The sequence below is a fragment of the Dermacentor albipictus genome, chromosome 3, assembly GCF_038994185.2.
Source record: "Dermacentor albipictus isolate Rhodes 1998 colony chromosome 3, USDA_Dalb.pri_finalv2, whole genome shotgun sequence".
NCBI classification, from domain to species: Eukaryota; Metazoa; Arthropoda; class Arachnida; order Ixodida; family Ixodidae; genus Dermacentor; species Dermacentor albipictus.
The window spans coordinates 54208708-54225309 of NC_091823.1; the positions used below are offsets into that span (position 1 = coordinate 54208708).

The 16602-nt window shown below is 48.0% G+C and overlaps 1 protein-coding gene across 3 annotated transcripts in view; it reads left to right on the forward strand.

Moving 5' to 3' along the window:
* The window catches only part of LOC139057394 (proton-coupled zinc antiporter SLC30A1-like), a 65782-nt gene that overhangs the window by 22491 nt on the left and 26689 nt on the right, over positions 1–16602 (forward strand). For 2 of the 3 annotated variants that reach the window (XM_070535477.1, XM_070535478.1), the window contains 2 exons: positions 12784–13068; positions 15697–15931. In XM_070535477.1, coding sequence (XP_070391578.1) covers positions 12784–13068; positions 15697–15931 — 520 coding nt within the window. Of the gene's footprint in view, positions 1–3267; positions 3425–12783; positions 13069–15696; positions 15932–16602 lie in introns of those variants that run through there. The other variant, XM_070535476.1, reaches the window with a different exon arrangement.

Sequence of the window (16602 nt, forward strand, 5' to 3'; positions counted from 1 at the left end):
TGTGTGTGTGTGTGTGTGTGTGTGTGTGTGTGTGTGTGTGTGTGTGTGTGTGTGTGTGTGTGTGTGTGTGTGTGTGTGTGTGTGTGTGTGTGTGTGTGTGCGTGTGTGTGCGCGCTTGCAAAATGGTTGTTGTTGCAGTGCACACGTGACGCGACAACCAGCAAACACTCCGTGCATTTGGACAATTACTTTGTCCGAACGTGGAAACATGAGACTCACAACGAGTTTCGCAACTTGTATGATTGAAGGGCTCTGGCTATAGCGCGATAAATGCGGTTCTCTCTTACGACTTCGGCGCTACGGAAATTTCTGCGACAGACGCTGCGACATATTGTAGTCGGGCACGGCATGCACCTAAAGGATTACAGCACCGACGTGGAAAGTTCCGGAATAGTGCATTTATAGCTGCGAGAGAAAAAAAAGAATGGGTAGATGCCCGTCTATATCTCCGCGAGGCTGATTAACTTATGTTTATGGTAATGGTATTAAATATTGGCAACTTCATCTGTCTGTACTGGAAACTTTCCGTAGGCGGCTGTTCCACAGCACTTGAGTGTCATATGAGCAGCTAGAAGTGGGGCAAAGTACAGGGAAAAAAGTTATTAAACCCAATTTCGGTCAATGACCCTAGGTCATCGTTCTCCTGATGCCATCGGAGTGTGTGGGTCGGGTACAGAAAAAGAGCGCTGCGCTTTGGCGAAAGCCGGCCCCGAGGAGAACAGGAATCGGGCGTGTTTGACCACGTTCCTAATTCGCTCTTTCTGCGATAACCTTTACATTACGGGTGAATAATTTCACGTTGTCCTATAAAACACATGGAGCACTTCCATCTGCCGACGTAATCTTCAGGCACGGCAAATGACAATCAAGACATATGACAACCATTTTGTTGCTAACTTGAGCCTGTGTGTTGCTGAAAAAAGAAAAGTGAGCAAGAATGTGCACCTTCTAATTCACCGTGTGTCCCAGCTAACGTTAGCCAACCTGTTCAACAACAAAATAAAAAATATTTTAAGAAAGACATGGTACAAGATACAATCATGAGACTTGCGGTGTTCAGCCGTCATAGGTCTGACGACCGAATGCGGCGCAAGTCTTAAAATTTCATCCTGCACCGTGTCTTTTTATATATATTTATTTTAGTTTAGCTGCTTGGCTAACATTAGCTGACACCATTTATAGTAGGTTGTATTTGAATGTGCACACGGGGACTCGAGGACTCAACGCCGGCTGGCCACGCGTTGATTGCAATCACATGACACGTGCCAAGAGCAGTCTATGTGCATGGTCTGGCACGTGCGCCGCCCCCTCCCCCGCCGCCGCTCCTTTCTTCCGTTGCTATTTGAAAAAAAGTTACAACACCTCGACTGCTGACCCTGCTATCGAGGATTGCTTAAATACTTCGCAATATAGTGTGCCGCCCGCCGCCGCCGCCGTACAAAGATCCCGCTCGCTTGTTGTCGCCGCATTTGCGGTTGGCTCTCGTCAGCTGCTAAAGTGCTTCGTTTAGAAAAAGAAACAGGGAGTAGAGGTAAGAACAGTGCCGAGTTCTGAATGTGCGAATCGCAGTCGGGACCTGACTCTATGCTATATTTTTCAAATCCCGAAATAATTACTCTGGCGATCGTTCCGATGAAGCATTAATGCAGACGAAAACAGAAATACGTAGAAGTCGTCCGTTATAAATGCGTGCTTGACACACAAAATTGGTGTCCCTGGCCCGAGGACGACAGCTCACAACAACGATGAGGTCATGAGAGAAGGCTATATGGAGCTATTACGAACAACAACGCCCATGCCGGCATGACCGCTCACGTGTTACGGACCTGGGGGTTCAAATTCTGAACTGTCCGAATGTGCTTTACTGCAAACTTCTGACCGAGGGAATACGATGGCGGCAAACACGACGACTATCCAGACAATCGCTGCGATGGCCGGTCCTCAAAAGCTGATCGATTCCTTATTCGGTGCTGGAAACGTCTGCCCGGCCACACGTCTAGAACACTGCTCCAAATTACATTCGTGATGCCATAAAATTACCGCCTAATACACAGTATACCGACGCGCACAACACGCACAAGTATAGCAAGGACACGCATGTACAGTAAGAAGCATCTATAGGGCGTCTGTTTGAGGCCAGCGTCGAGGATGAAGGAAAATAGCGCCTTCTTTAATTGCGTGCAAAGCAGTTGCAGCGCTACGCCGAGGTCCAGGAATAGGTGGATGAACTTAACTGCAACATACTTCATTTGCTTTTCCACGTCAGAACCAGGCCAATTCCTCCTCGAGGATACGTCTCAGAGTTGTTAAGGCAACAAAAAATATCAGTGTGAAGAGCAGACTCAATCGATTCCCTCTGTCGATTCTCAAAGCTGGCATATTCGCTCAGCCGTCCAGCCCAGTCACCGCGCCCTATCATTCTTCAACGTCTCCGCAGCGGTGTTGCAAGCTGACGACACTTTGCGACTCGGAGCTGAGCCCGTTTGCCCAACGACTCCGTAGGGACAGCTGGCGCGTATGCGAGAAGTCTAGTTAAAACGCGTCATGCAGAAAAAAAGAAAAAAGAACCCATATGAGTCGCAACGTTACCCTACACGCATAGTTCAGAACACTTTGGCTAAGCGATGTCGAAGCTGCGAAACACAACCGATATGGGTGAAGCCATTTAAGCACGCGGTTGGCATAGGCGTTCACCTCTGCACTGGAACCAAGCAGGAAGTCGCATCGTTCCCCAATATATCCCCGGGCAAACTTGACGCTCTCGGCTCCCCGGCGGCCGCGTTTCGTCCAGCACGCCTTCTTCGCCAGCACTGCGCGCGCCCCCGCGGCCGTCACTGAAAGTCCATCCTTCAACGCAACCGACCGCCGCGATGTCGCAAGTTTAACGACTCTTCCAGACTCGCAATCGCTTCCGTGCGGTTAGAACGTCCAGCGATTCCGCCGCCCGTTCTCAACGCAAAGCTTAAAGTCCAACTGGCATGCGGACACGTGGGGGAGCACTACCGCGCGCCTTCGTCACACACTCGCACGCCCTCGCACGCCCGCGGACGCCGCAGGGTTCTACGACTCCCTGTTTTCGCCTCGGACGCGAACTTCGCGAGCCCGCTGCTATTTCGGGCCTCGCCAGTTTTTGGCTCCAGGGCCTGCTCCCTCCATTTAGCGAATCTCAACTTCACTCTTCTCGCGCGCCTCTGCTAGCTGAGCGAAACGCCGCTCTGTGCGCGCAAGCTCACGCTGCGACCGCGTCGCGTGTTGCATTTGTAGATCCCCGGGAAGTAGCAGCAGCGCACCCGAGCCCGTTGCACGGCATCGCTATTTCTGTTTATCGCTGCGCCGCGGGTGTGTACGCACGAGCATGTCAATGACAGCCGGTGCGATGGATGATGGCCCCGCGGCAGCCGTGCCACCGGCGATCTCTACTACCGTGCGTATCGCTTGTTTTCTTTTCCCCGAAGCTGCGCTCTAAGAACACCTGGAGTGCTCGCAACTTCTACCGGAGGAGAGAGTCGTAGTCCCGCATTTGACCCCGCTATAAGGGGTTCTCGCACGCGCTCCCAGTGGAGTGCGTTCACACTGGCCCGTTTGCACGTGCTCCATCGGAAAAGTGCACAAACTCTCCCAAATTTAGTTAAATGGCACCGACAGTTGTGCTCGCACCAAAGAGTTGTAAGCGCTCCGTTGATTTCTTTTTAAGTGTGTCTTTCCTGTATGCTGATATTTGACTTTGTTGGCTCTCTGAATCTTTTTTATTTTTTGTGTATGGCAAATATTCTTTATATCTTGCATCATGAACGTCTTCCATGTCTTGGAATAAGTGAGGAGGTCGCGGTACATTAGAACTATCAGCTTTCTAAGCGAACTACTTGCACCTTCTTGCCTCGCTTTCACTGGCAACACGTCTTGCACGAAGAACGCGCGATATATGCTTGCGCAAAGACAGCACGTGGTCACCTGCACGTTATATCTGACGTAAATTCAAGTTATACGTACATTCTACGAAACCCTGGGTCCAGTTACTGCATAATTGCATTAGCAGCAGTGCAGTTCGCTCTTGATCGCCGTTATTTACCGTGATGTTTGACAAGCACGCAGTTATCGCCTTTAAAAAATTTCCAGGTGTCCTTAGCCATCGCCTAAGAGATGCGGAGGTGAAAGCCCCGTAAAGCCTACTGTAATTCGCCTTAATCTGCCTTAATGCACCTTAATGTAGCTTAATCCACCCTACTCCACTGTAATCCACCTTAATACTCCTTCATCCATCTTAATCCATCGTAATCGACCTTAAGTGATGCTAATCCTCCTTAATGCACCTTAATCCACCCTAATCTCCTTAATCCGCTTTCATCCATCTTAAACCACCTTAATTCTCCTTAATAGACCTTTGTACACCGTAATACGATCACTAACCAATAATTAATTTTGCTCATCGTTAATAATCTCTTATACATGGCTGGATATGTTTTGGTTCGCTTCTGGCTTTCCTTGGGTCACGTGATATTTTCTGCACCTCACAACGCGACCTTGAAACATAGAGATCTAAGGTTTTCGCCTTAAAATAAACGTCGAATGAAATTTTATTCATGTCCTTCAATATTCGTTTACGTTACAGTTTGTTTCAATGAATGAAGAAAAATATTTGATGACGCCTAATCTTCGCCTTCAAGAGTGGAACGCGATAGATTTCAGAGATCCCTGACTGCGTGTCACATTTCCCGGAAACCGCCACTTTATGCGCGGTGCCGAGCGCGATGGTGTTGTTGCGAGGAACCGAGCGGGCCGGGCCGCCCGGAAAATGGGTTTTGTGTTTGAATTCCGGCGTAACATAACTATGTTTTCTGGTATGTTCAAATTAAACTCCGATGCTATCATGTCTGTATAGGTTGTGTTTTGGTCGCACTTGACGATTTTTGTGACGTATTTTACTTTGAGGAACTCAATTAGTTCAGTAACGCATCCGCGCAACGCGGAGGGCCTGCGTGGTTGTGGTTCGGAATTATTTATTTTTTCGCCAAGCTACGTCCGACGCCGACATCGGGTCTTTTGCGACACTGGGCCCTTAACGCTTGTCGCGTTAAAAAGAAGTTCGTTGAGGCAGTCTCGCATAATCTCCCGCCGTTACCCGAGCACGTGTAGCACGGAAGCGGAACCTGTTTCGACAATCTTGTCGGCCCGCGTGTTTTGTCATTTCAGATATAACATGCATGGACGCCCTATATATTTGCACGCATCTTTCTTTATTTTTCAGTTCGTAATGATTGGTGCCACTAATTGGTTCCTTCATTATGTTCAATACCGATTCCACCTTCCCCAATGGGACTCGCTGGTTTGTGCACATCATGTTTTCGATGGTAAAAAACGGATGTTCACACTTGCGTGAGTGTATAAGCTGTTGGTGACGATCGTCGACACTGTCCATGATGCCGTTTTCGAGTCTTTCGGTTCGTTCCACCAGGTTCTATATGATTTATACACCTGCAACGCAGTTTTCTGGACAAATATATAGTATATATTCCGCAGTCCGCAGCAAGTCTACGAGTCCGTGGGTTTCAATTTATGAATAGAAGCAAGAACGTTTTATTAACTTGTTTGCATGTTGTTCGTAAGATTGTTTCGTTAGACATTGCGCACTGCGGCTATCCAGTCAGCAATTGGGAAGCCCGCGCATGTGCTCGATTGCCTCAGCTGCTTTAATGACACAGAGACAAGTTTTAAAAATGAGATAAACCAAAGTGTGTATTAATTAGTATAATCGCTGTCACTGTAACCTTTCAGTATACCTGTCATGTGTGGGTCGTGGGAATGTACCTTCTATGGCAGAGGTTGAGTGAGTTTGAAAACACATGCCATGCGTTTAGTGCGCGCATGTAAATGTCCGCACGTGTGTATTAGAGATATGGTCTTAAGGAAATAAGCTCCGGAATAAGCACAGTCCCGGGAAGCTTGGCACATCGGAAAATAAAAAAAATATGGCCTTAGAAAAATGTGCCTTAACGACGACATTTAAAAAATGAAAAAAAATGAAATGAAAAACATGGTTCCCCATTAAGCGAGTAAGCCTTCGCTGTCAGCACTGCGGACAATAAAACTTGCTTCAAAATCGAGCGAAAGACTAACTTGCCAACAAACGAATGGCGGGCGCTCGTACAATAGTCGCTTCGCCTTCTGTGTTTTTTCGGCCCCCTGAGTCGCGGCTCTGTGATCTGTGTGGCAGTTGGCAACGGGTGCCGCCAAGGCTAGATGACTTACATTGTAGTCGGAATAGAAGAAAAAAAAGGCGCAGAAAGTAACGCAAGCAGAAGAAGGGACACGTCAGAAGAGAGCAAGCGACATCGCAGCTCGGTGCCGTCTGTCTGCCCGCGATGCGTAACAGACTTAATTGACGACCCCTCAAACACTGTACATTGTTCCGAATTTAATTAAGGCTCCGTGCCGCCTAAAGGTACGATCGGTCAAACTGAGTGCGTAGTGCTACCGAAGAATGCGGATGCTCGCTTCCAAGTGTTTCAGAAAAAAAAAAAGCGGAAGAATTCATTTTACGATGAATGCCGACGTTAATGCGATTAGCGTTCAAGTAATGTAACGACGTACCGTATTGCTGAAGGCACCTTTATTTACAATAATTAGCCATCGCTCCGAGATTTAGTTTCGGGTTGGCGGATGGCTCAGAGGAAGCTTTGCTAAACGCGACCTCGTATCTCGTTCCACCCACAAGGCACTGCTGAGCTGCACTGTTCAATTCGGCTGCCAGAAGTTTCATCCGATAAGCCATGCTTATGGCCTACATACTTCGTTGAGGAAAAGTACATTTTTGCTACTTAGAATAGGTTTTTCTCCCACCCGCGTTGTTCTTCGTCGAATCAGAAAGCCAACGCAGAGGAATTTAATCTCGCGTACTGCCAAAAAAAGGAAATTACTCCGGAGGTTTGGCTCGCTGTCACGAATGCGAGATCGCGGGGAAACAGAGTACCCTGCCACGTCGGGGAAGTAAAACAACGCTTCCAATGGAAAGCTTCTGCGAAACTCGAGACGCCTAGAGCACGAAATTGAGGTCTGCTCCGCAGCCGGAAGAAATATTCAGATCACCCGAACGCCCCCCGTCGGAGCTCCTCAGCAGTGAAGCCACTGATTATCGGAGCGACGACAGAATTGTTGTCACATGCCATTTGTTTAGAACAAGCCAGAGAACGTGCTTCTGACAAAAAACAAAAGAAGACCGTCTGAGAGTCATAAAGAGGGAAGCAGAGGATCTCGCCGCTTTCTGATGTAACTTGAAGTCCGCCCAGAGAAAAGCGGCGTCTCGATCCCGTCGAGCCCTGGGAACGTTCCCGACACAGCGGGAGACCGCGCAACTGTTCTCGCTGCTTTTCGTTCCGACCGGGGGACCCGGAACGACGTACCCACCGCAAGAGGCGCCGTGGCAAGGGGGAAAACGCGGCGTATACAAGCAAACAACACCAGCCGCATGCATCGCCGGCGCGAAGATCGGCCGAAGATGCAAATATGCTGATGGGCGAATTACCAGATAGCGAAGAACAAACAACAGAGCAAAAATAATCGGAGATGAGAGAGGGTTAACGGGGGGTCATCTCGCTAACGTGTTGTTACCCGAGCTGGATAGAAGGGATTTGCGAGGGAAAGTACGAAATCCCATCGCACTCTCCCGAGCAGCGAGGCACGCTGTTACATTGTCCGTCGTCCGCATAGCTCTCGCCCAACAACGCGGGCTTCTACGGAATCGGCGGGGAGGGGATGGACCCGAAGTGGGGGGGCCTCCAGAACGGCCGCGAAAGCCCCGCAGGTGGTAGTTGACCGACGGGTGCTGATGCGACCGCGGGGCCGGTGGCCCTCGAGAATGCGGGCCCTCCACCAGCAGCCCAAAGGGGGCGGAGGACGGAGCTCGCGGCACACAGCCGAGGTAAACGCCACCCGGCTTCGTTCTTGCACGGCCGGACTGCGAGTATGTGCGTGCTCCAGACCGGCCGTGGTGCCTGCTAGCGTTTGCTTTCTTACAGTGTGCACATTTGGGAGAAGCCAATAATCCCTTCTGGGGCCGCGTTTGCTCCCATGCTCGCGAAGGTTGCTCCCGCGAACAGGCACCTTTATACGTTCTAAGCAGCAGCGCTGTTGTTATCCGTCGTGCCATGCTTCGTTGTGGTTATATGACAGCATATCATGCTCGTGTGGCACCAGCTAGCCGAAGTTTCACCCGTCACTGTGCTGGGGAGGAGTGCGTTCTGCGTATACGTGCGCAAAGTTGCGGATTAGATTCTCGGTCGCGGAAGCTGCATTTCGATGGGTGCGGAGTGCAAAAAAGGCTCTTGTACTAAATTTATGCGCATGTCAAAGAACCCCAGGTCGCCAAATCATTCCGAATTCGGCGCTCAGAACTGATGGGAGCTCCTATCTGGTGCAGTCATTATGCTTTGCAGAAAATACCGACATTGAGAAGAGCAAACAACACAACTATTGTCGTAAACGCGCGTGTTAACAATGCTATATAATTGCACAATTCGTCGACTTCCTGCCGGATGTATGACTCTCCGTAATATTTCACTAATAAATGTCCATGCGCGTAACATCCCGCCGAGGTTAGGACTTTTTTCTGTACACAGCCTTTAAATTCTGTGGCCCTGTTTCAAACCATTATGATCGTGAACTAAGAAGTTTGAAGAACCGCATGTTGCTTACAACACAGCGAGTTGAGTGAGTGGCGGTTCATGAGAAAAACCTTCGATTCATTGCCAAAAACTTCAGTAGGAATATTTTTTCTTTGTTTTTCTTTTTCTTACGTCCATTCATATGCGCGTGATACAATATGTTCACTTGATCGAAAAAAAGAAATTTCGCACCAGAAAGGTTTAACTAATTAGCGGTTGAGATAATCAAGGAGATGTTTAGAGCTGTGGTGATAAAGAAAGAAAGAAAGAAAGAAAGAAAAAGAGAAAAAAAAGAACAGAGTACAGATGGAGCATGGGTCGTTTAGAGAAACATAACCAACTTCACAATATAAAGATATGCAAAACGCTAAACTGCCATAGATGTAGTATAACTTCATTAGCTAGAGCAGGCTATTTGTCACCCTCCCATTTCACAGGGGACGCTTTTGCTCCGGCATCCCTCGCATAACCTATTGTGCAGTTTCTGCCCGTCAAGCGCCACCGTTTAATTTTAAACAACTTACATTCTTTAACGAGCTTCGAGATTAAAAACAAATCTGCTAGTTGTACGCCTTTTAGCAAATCTTCACGCACTCCAACAACGCCGTGCCAGTCCTGTATACATACGTTCCCGGGCCCTTCGTGAAACTCGCACGCCGCAGTCCGCGACGAACCGCGGACTACGAAGCGCCGGGTTCGTCTTATCGCTGTTTGCTCAGCATCACGCGGTATAGACTCGTCCGCCTATCTGCTACCGAGATAGCTGCATGCAGCAGCTCGAGCATTAAGCCGTTCGCTCCCTAGAGGCTCTTAACAAAGGATCTTCGCTTCTGTCTGCGGCCGTGTGAAAGGTCACACAGTGACCTTAGTGCGCTCGGCGCTAAAAACACGCGTAATCCGCAGAAGTCACCAGTCGCGGGACGCGATCTTCATTACATTCATGTGCACGGCGATTGTCGAAGCCCTAAAGGGACACTAAAGCGAAACAATAAATCAGTTTAGATTAATGGAGTATTGTTTGAGAACCCTGCAGGCAGTCATTTCAAAAAAACAGTTTGATTATTAGATGAGAAAATGAAGGTCCAAGTACCAGTATTTGAATTTCGCGCCGAAACCCCAGCGCCGGTACGTCAGCGTGACGTCAGGGATTCCAAAGTATGTTTTCGCATTTGGGCCGAGTTGGCTGATTAAAGGTTCCCGAAACTTGCCATGTTTAATATTTGGTTCCTTTATAACACAATGTAGTCAATCTGTACCACTATATATAATTAGTAAGCTGTAGTAGATGCCATCAAAATCCAAGACGTCACAGCCCCCAGGTGCGGGCACTCAAGTAGGCGTCGCCACCCGTATTTCGTTCTTGCGCTTTTTCTGGCTTACCAAACGTCTTATCGTTGTAAGAGTGGTGTTTTTGGTGTTGCAGAACGGTAATTTACTCATGCAGAAGAAATCATTTTGCACCTTAGTGTCCCTTTAAGGAATAAAAAAAAAAAGCTTTTCGCCCTTGCTTTCGCCCAATTGCGTTTACTTGACGACGAGAGTGACAACAACGGCACGACGATGGCGTGACGTCACGAATCGTTTCAATCGAATCAAATCGTCAGCAGGCACTACAATATTGCTGTGGCCTCCGAAGACTGTATGCGCCACGACGACAACGCCTCAGAAGCCACGGTGCATCTTCGTACTGTTATTTCCCTCGACACTTTTCTTGAATGCGTCATCTTTTAGAAGATGTCGGCACCTTTGAGAAGAGCAGGCTGCTTCTTTGCTCATGTAAATGATAAAGAGTAAAAAAAAAACGTGGCGGCAAGGAGGCACTGAATGTAAGAGACGCAACGTTAATATATGGGGAAGGTTATGTACGGGCATACAAACGTAAAGGTCAGATCACATTAACACAACGAAAGTGCACCGTCACGATTCTGTGAGCCAAGTCACTCAAAGGTGCAGTAAGTGAGGCATGTAGGAGGGAACACACAGTAAAAAACTACAATGGAAATAAGAAATGACGCAGATCGGAACGCACAACTTGAAATGTATGTGAACAGGGTAATTAAATGCTATGCATCTAAGGTTTAATAAGTTAGGAACAGGGGACAACATATCATATAAAAAAAACTAATTTAACTTAGAGCGAATAAGACATAATTAATGCTATCAATATTTCCCAAAAAATAATGTTCGCTGCCAGCATTCTCAGAAGGGCCACTAGCTCGCATTTGCAAAGTGAATGTTCGTTTTCGGGTTTAGAGGTCTGCTTTTAAAGCCTTTAAATCATGTATCAAACAGCGGCTTTGGTAATACTGTCGCGGCCACTATAATAGTCAACGTTGTTGAACATCCCGAACTGCATGGCAAATTGGCCCTCCTCTTATTCACTTCTTTCACGACGGCATAACAATGGCACCGGCTTTTATCAACGCCGTAAATCGTCTTGAACCGGGGACAAACCCATAAATGCCAACACTATAAACCGACACTGCGCGCGTCCTGTCCATTTCTACTTCTGTTGTCCGTGTGTTTATAGCGCAGCGACCCCCGTATTACAAAATTAACTGTAAACCAATTCCTACTTCAATTCCGACAACGCTTCGCAGTTGACCGCCACGGCGCCGCTGAAGAGACCCAGCGCAATATGTTTGCCTGCGCGATGTCCTTAGGTGAACTTATATATCTACTTCAGATAGGAAGGTCGTTATATTGCGAGACTGACTCTCACTGCGAACATTTAATATCCCCCCCTCCCTGCCTCTATTTAGCCTTCTCGTTCTTTTTTTTTTTTTTGAAGGAGGTTGTGCCACACATTTGGGGTCGAGCGTTCTCTCTTTTATTTTTATTCTTTTCGGGCTTACTGTAAGATTGGATATGTAAAGGCGGGCTAGGAAAGAAAGAGGACGAAATAGGCCGTGTCTCTCGACCTCACCACCGGGGAGATCCACTTTCACGATGAATGAAATCTTACTTGCGCCAGGAGATCGCGGAGCGATCTCCTGACGTTGTATCACATCCTTGCCATGTTGCACATCGTCTACCCGGACATCTATCTATACCTCGACGACGCGTGCCCCTCGTGCGGGGTCACGGCGACACTCGCACACGTATTCTGAGAAGGTATAGAAACGCTCGATCCGCCCGACTCTACCTCGGGCAAGTGGGGAGAAGACCCTACGAAGGCCGCTACTCCAAGCCCAGCGATGGGCAGCCCAGCAGGCCCGCGCAGCGGCCGCCAGGTACTCCCTGCTGGTCCCTATGTGGGAGATGCCCGCTGCGCGCTGACGCGCGTCTTTCAGGACCTTTAATAAAGTTTATCCAATCGCTCCGCGTGTCAGCTATCGCGCCAGGGCTTCGCGGTATTAGGTCGGTCGAGAGTGCATTATTTTTTTATTACAAGCTAGCGAATTTAGCGAAATGCTCGAATTTGTCGCTGTCTACGTTTGCGCCGACTGGGATTCGGAAATGCGAGAGAGAATAGACGTAAATGGTGGCTCAAGACCGCGTTTGTGAGTGAGCGACTGAGGGCAATCCGGCAGAATCTTACCATTCCCGATATTATGTCTTTGGGACAGAAAGAGAGAGAGAGAAAACTTTATTTAGTGTCGTTGCTGGGGTCGAGGGAGGCGGGGGGGGGGGGGGAAGGGGGGAGACTATAGCCCCACCGGAGCCCTTTCTCAGGCGGCGGCCAGACCTTGAGTCTTGGCGTCGTCGTCGGCCAGCCGGACTATCCAGATTTGATCTTCCGGGAGCCTCCTATCTAGGACATCCTATCTTTGATGACATCCTATCTAAGACATCCTATCATGTGGATGTCGGTGCAGCTGTTGTGAAGTTTATATAACTTAGTCAGTACGATCTCCTTACTAAATTCTTAGATTTTTGTCTAACTTCAGTCCTTTTTTTTTATCTATTTGCCATATCTAATTAGTGTCTCATTTTTAAACTCTACTAATTATTTTAACCCACCAAAGTGGCCAATCACTCATAGCGGGTACGAGCCATGCACTCGCACAAGATAACCAACCAACCAACCAACAAAGCAGCCAACCAGCATATCCTGCTGCCGATGCGCGATATATAACGATAGGTTTAGGCAGTCTGACTGAACCGCAGCATGGTATACTCGCAGGGCGAGCCAGCGAGTTCGCCCGGCGTCTCCGCAACCCGGGGCGGCGGCGGCGGCGGTCCCGTCGCCACAGCAGTCGACATGTCCAAGGCGGCGGCGACGGCGACCGGTGGCGGCGGCAGCGGAGGCGGCTGCGGTCGCGTCTACGCGGCGCTGGTGCTGTCGGGCCTGTTCTTCCTGGCCGAGATCGTGGCGTCGCACGTGACCCACTCGCTGGTGCTGCTCATCTACGCCTACCAGATGCTGTACAACGTGCTGGCGCTGGTGCTGCTCGTCATTAGCCACCACGTACGCGGTTCAACCTCTCCTCCTCGATCTGTTGTAGCTTAAGGGAACGTTAAAGTGCTAAGAGAGGGAGAATACAGAAGGGGAAGAAAAAAGAAAGTTGAGCTGCATCAGTAAATTACCCGTCTACGATGCCAAGAAAGAAATCCGCTCTTAGCATGAGAGCAGGTTTGGTAAGCTAGAGGAAGAGACGGAAAAAATAAAAAAAACGAATTACGGATGACGACGTGACCCTGACATTCCTGCACAAGTTGGCGATGTTCGAGCCTATGGTTAACTGTGTTGCCGATAAAACTTTGTCACGTCGCTTTCGAAAGGTACTGGGGAATCAGTTTCGGTAGCTATTTGGGACTATTCAAGGACAAAAGCGGCCGAAATATGTGGATACTGAGAGAGAGAGAGAGAGAGAGTATAGGAAAAGCAGAAAGGTTGGCCGTAGGAGGAAATGCACTGAACTTTTTGGTGTAACATTGACGTCACCGTTGCAGTGGCGGTTCGAGGCGAACTTCAAGAAAAGCGATGTTTTCGGTGTTTCTTTTAGTCGGTAATAGAGATATCCTTCCCTCAAAGCGACGCAAAGAGAGTTTTGAAATATATAATTATCTGCCACACTATATTTATTTAGTGTTTTTGTTTGTGTTTAAGTAACGCCTTTTCTTCCTCTAATCTCTACTGTTTTGTGTAATTTATTATAATATGAGTATACAACGCCCCAGACATCCACATAACAAGTAAAAATGAATGTCTGTGTGACATTGTAGACATTTTCGTTCCGAAACAGTGATAATTGTGTCAAATTCTCTTTCTCGCGACTTCTTGTGTTTATGTAGTTCATCTATAGTGTTTGTGACCCCTTAATCTGTATTCTCTTGTGAAATTTATCTTGCGAGGATTTACTTTAACGCCAATTTATTTATTTATTTATTTATTTATTTATTTATTTATTTATTTATTTATTTATTTATTTATTTATTTATTTATTTATTTACTTATTTATTTATTTACGTTTTGCGACTTGTCATTATATGTGAAAAGACGTAGCCTGTCGGTACCTTAGCTGGGCGCCAACTTCTCGTTATTTATTCATGTCGATAAGAAAAATTCGAAAAGAAGAATGGAAGTTTACGATAAAAAAAACAAAAAAACGTGCGCATAACAAATGAATGGCAGTGACAACGTGACGCTATGCTGACGTGTCGTTAGACACGCAACTCGTGATGCGAGAGTTGTTAATGTAGACGTGTGTACAGATGAACAGCTAAGAATCTAGGTGTTTCGTCTGAATTAGCAGCTTCATTTCTTGGAACGCAATCGGGTTTTTTCTAAACAAAAAAAGCTTGCGATTCGGACTCGAAATTTCGGATGTCACTACGCAAAGGCTATAGACGAAACAACGACTGAATGTGATTCATAAAATTCTTAATTGTATCTTTTTTGAGGGCATGCCGTGTCCTTGATATCCAAATGACCCAATATATGTGTATCAGTTCATGCTCGCATCTCAGATTTTCAAGCATTGTTGCTTGTTTTATCTGTATGTGAGTTAAATGAGTTGTCCTTAAAACAGACTCGCCACAAAGCTTCCCTCGGGCCCTAAAATGAGAGCAGCATGGCTCGCTGGCAAAAAATAATAATAATAAAAATATTGAAAGGAAAACTGCTTTCACCCGATATACCACGAAGTTACAAAGGACATCCGTACGGGTTTTTCAGACAGGAAGGTTTAAGGAAAGTTCGTCCTGGTCGACGGGCCGAACCTGCGACCATCGCTTTTCCAAGGCAGTCTCTCTGCCATCTGAGATAACCGAGGGCCTGGCAGATCGTAGAGCGAGGACGAATTATTCTACAACTCAAAGCGTAGGGACACTGAATATGTCATGCCTTCCCCAATCTTCCTCCGCGCTGAAATGTTTGGCCGTATTCAATGTCCCTGTGCTTCGAGTTGTCAATTAATTCGTCCTCGCTCAGCGATATGCTAGTTTCCCGGTTCGCTCAGATGGCAGAGCGACCGCCCTAGAAAAACGTTGGTCTAGCGCGGGTTCGACCCCTGTACAAGTGCGAATTTTTCTTCAACTGCGAAGCTTTCTTTCCGAGAAACCTGTGCGCTAGCTTTGTAGCTTCCTCTTGTACAAACGGATATGGGCGACAATTTTCTCTCTCGCGAATCTTTCTCCACCTCGCGAGCTTGTGCAGAACTAATGGCTCGTCGCGTTGGCGAAGAAACAGCTGCGCGCTATGGACTTGTCCATTACTCGGCAGTCCACGCCGGGCACCTATAAGGTCGATCTGCGCAATACGGGTGAAACGCACTGACACCTAACAACGGCGTGTAATAATGCCTTACGTCATATTTTCGGCCAAACGCTGCCAGTTGCGAACAAAACCCGCAACGGAAAAAAAAAAAGTTCGGCGCCCCTCATTTCGGACGGGCGCGTCCCACGCACCGCAGATCTGGGAGCTTACTGAGGACTGCTACCTGTCGCGCATAGTGGAGTTTGTTAGGCCACATCCTCCCTCTTTCTCTATCATCTTTCACTTCCCACTCCCTCTCCCCTGACGACGCTTCGCCGTGCTCCCTCGCGGCTTGCAGAATCAAGCGTCCTTCCTTTCTTTAAATCACTATCACCGCAGATCTGCCAGGAGCGGACGCTGAAGAACACGTTCGGCTGGGCGCGCGTCGAGGTCCTGGGCACGCTGGTGAACATGCTGTTCCTGATGGCGCTCTGCTTCGCCATCTCGGTGGCGGCCGTGCAGACCATCGTGCACGCGTCGCACGAGAACACCGAGCCGCACTACCCGATGCTGCTGCTCTTCTTCGGCATCCTCGGCCTGGCCGTCGACATCGTCTGCTACATCGTCATCGGGGGTGCGTACTATACGTGTGGGTTCGGTCACGGGGAAACACCGCACGCGGCGTTTCTAAAGAAAAATTAAATCCCCGTTTTTTTTTTTTACGTGCCAGAACCACGATATGATTATGAAGCACGCCGCAGTAGGGACGACTCCGGGTTGATTTTGACCACTTTTAACGTGCACTCAATGCACGGACGCTTTTTGAATTTCGCCCCCATCGAATCGCGGCTGATGCTGATAATGATTTATTGGCGCCCCCTCTGAAGCGGGGCGGTGGCAAACAGTTACCTAGCCTGCTTGAGTTAATTAGGTGGGCTATACGTGCTTATCATTCTAGCATTTTTATACATCTCCTTAATCCTTTTTTTTTCTTTTTCTCTTCCTCAAAACTTCTCTATCCACCTATATATACCGCTACCTATGTCTGTAACAGATCCGGTCGTATCAATCTCTTCCCTGCTTTTTTTTTCCCCTACCAGTACTCCAAACATATCTTTCTTATTTCGGCTGGTGACCAGTTGATTTTCCCTTCCAATTTAAATCCAAACGCTTCTGGAAGGTGTATGTATACCTACGGGTCTCACACGGCCAATACCTTCGCATTCGTGAGAATGTGCTGAATGGTTTCCTGATTTTCGCTGCAGCAGACATATGCCTCGTCTTCTTGAGAATGTTCGCACCAGT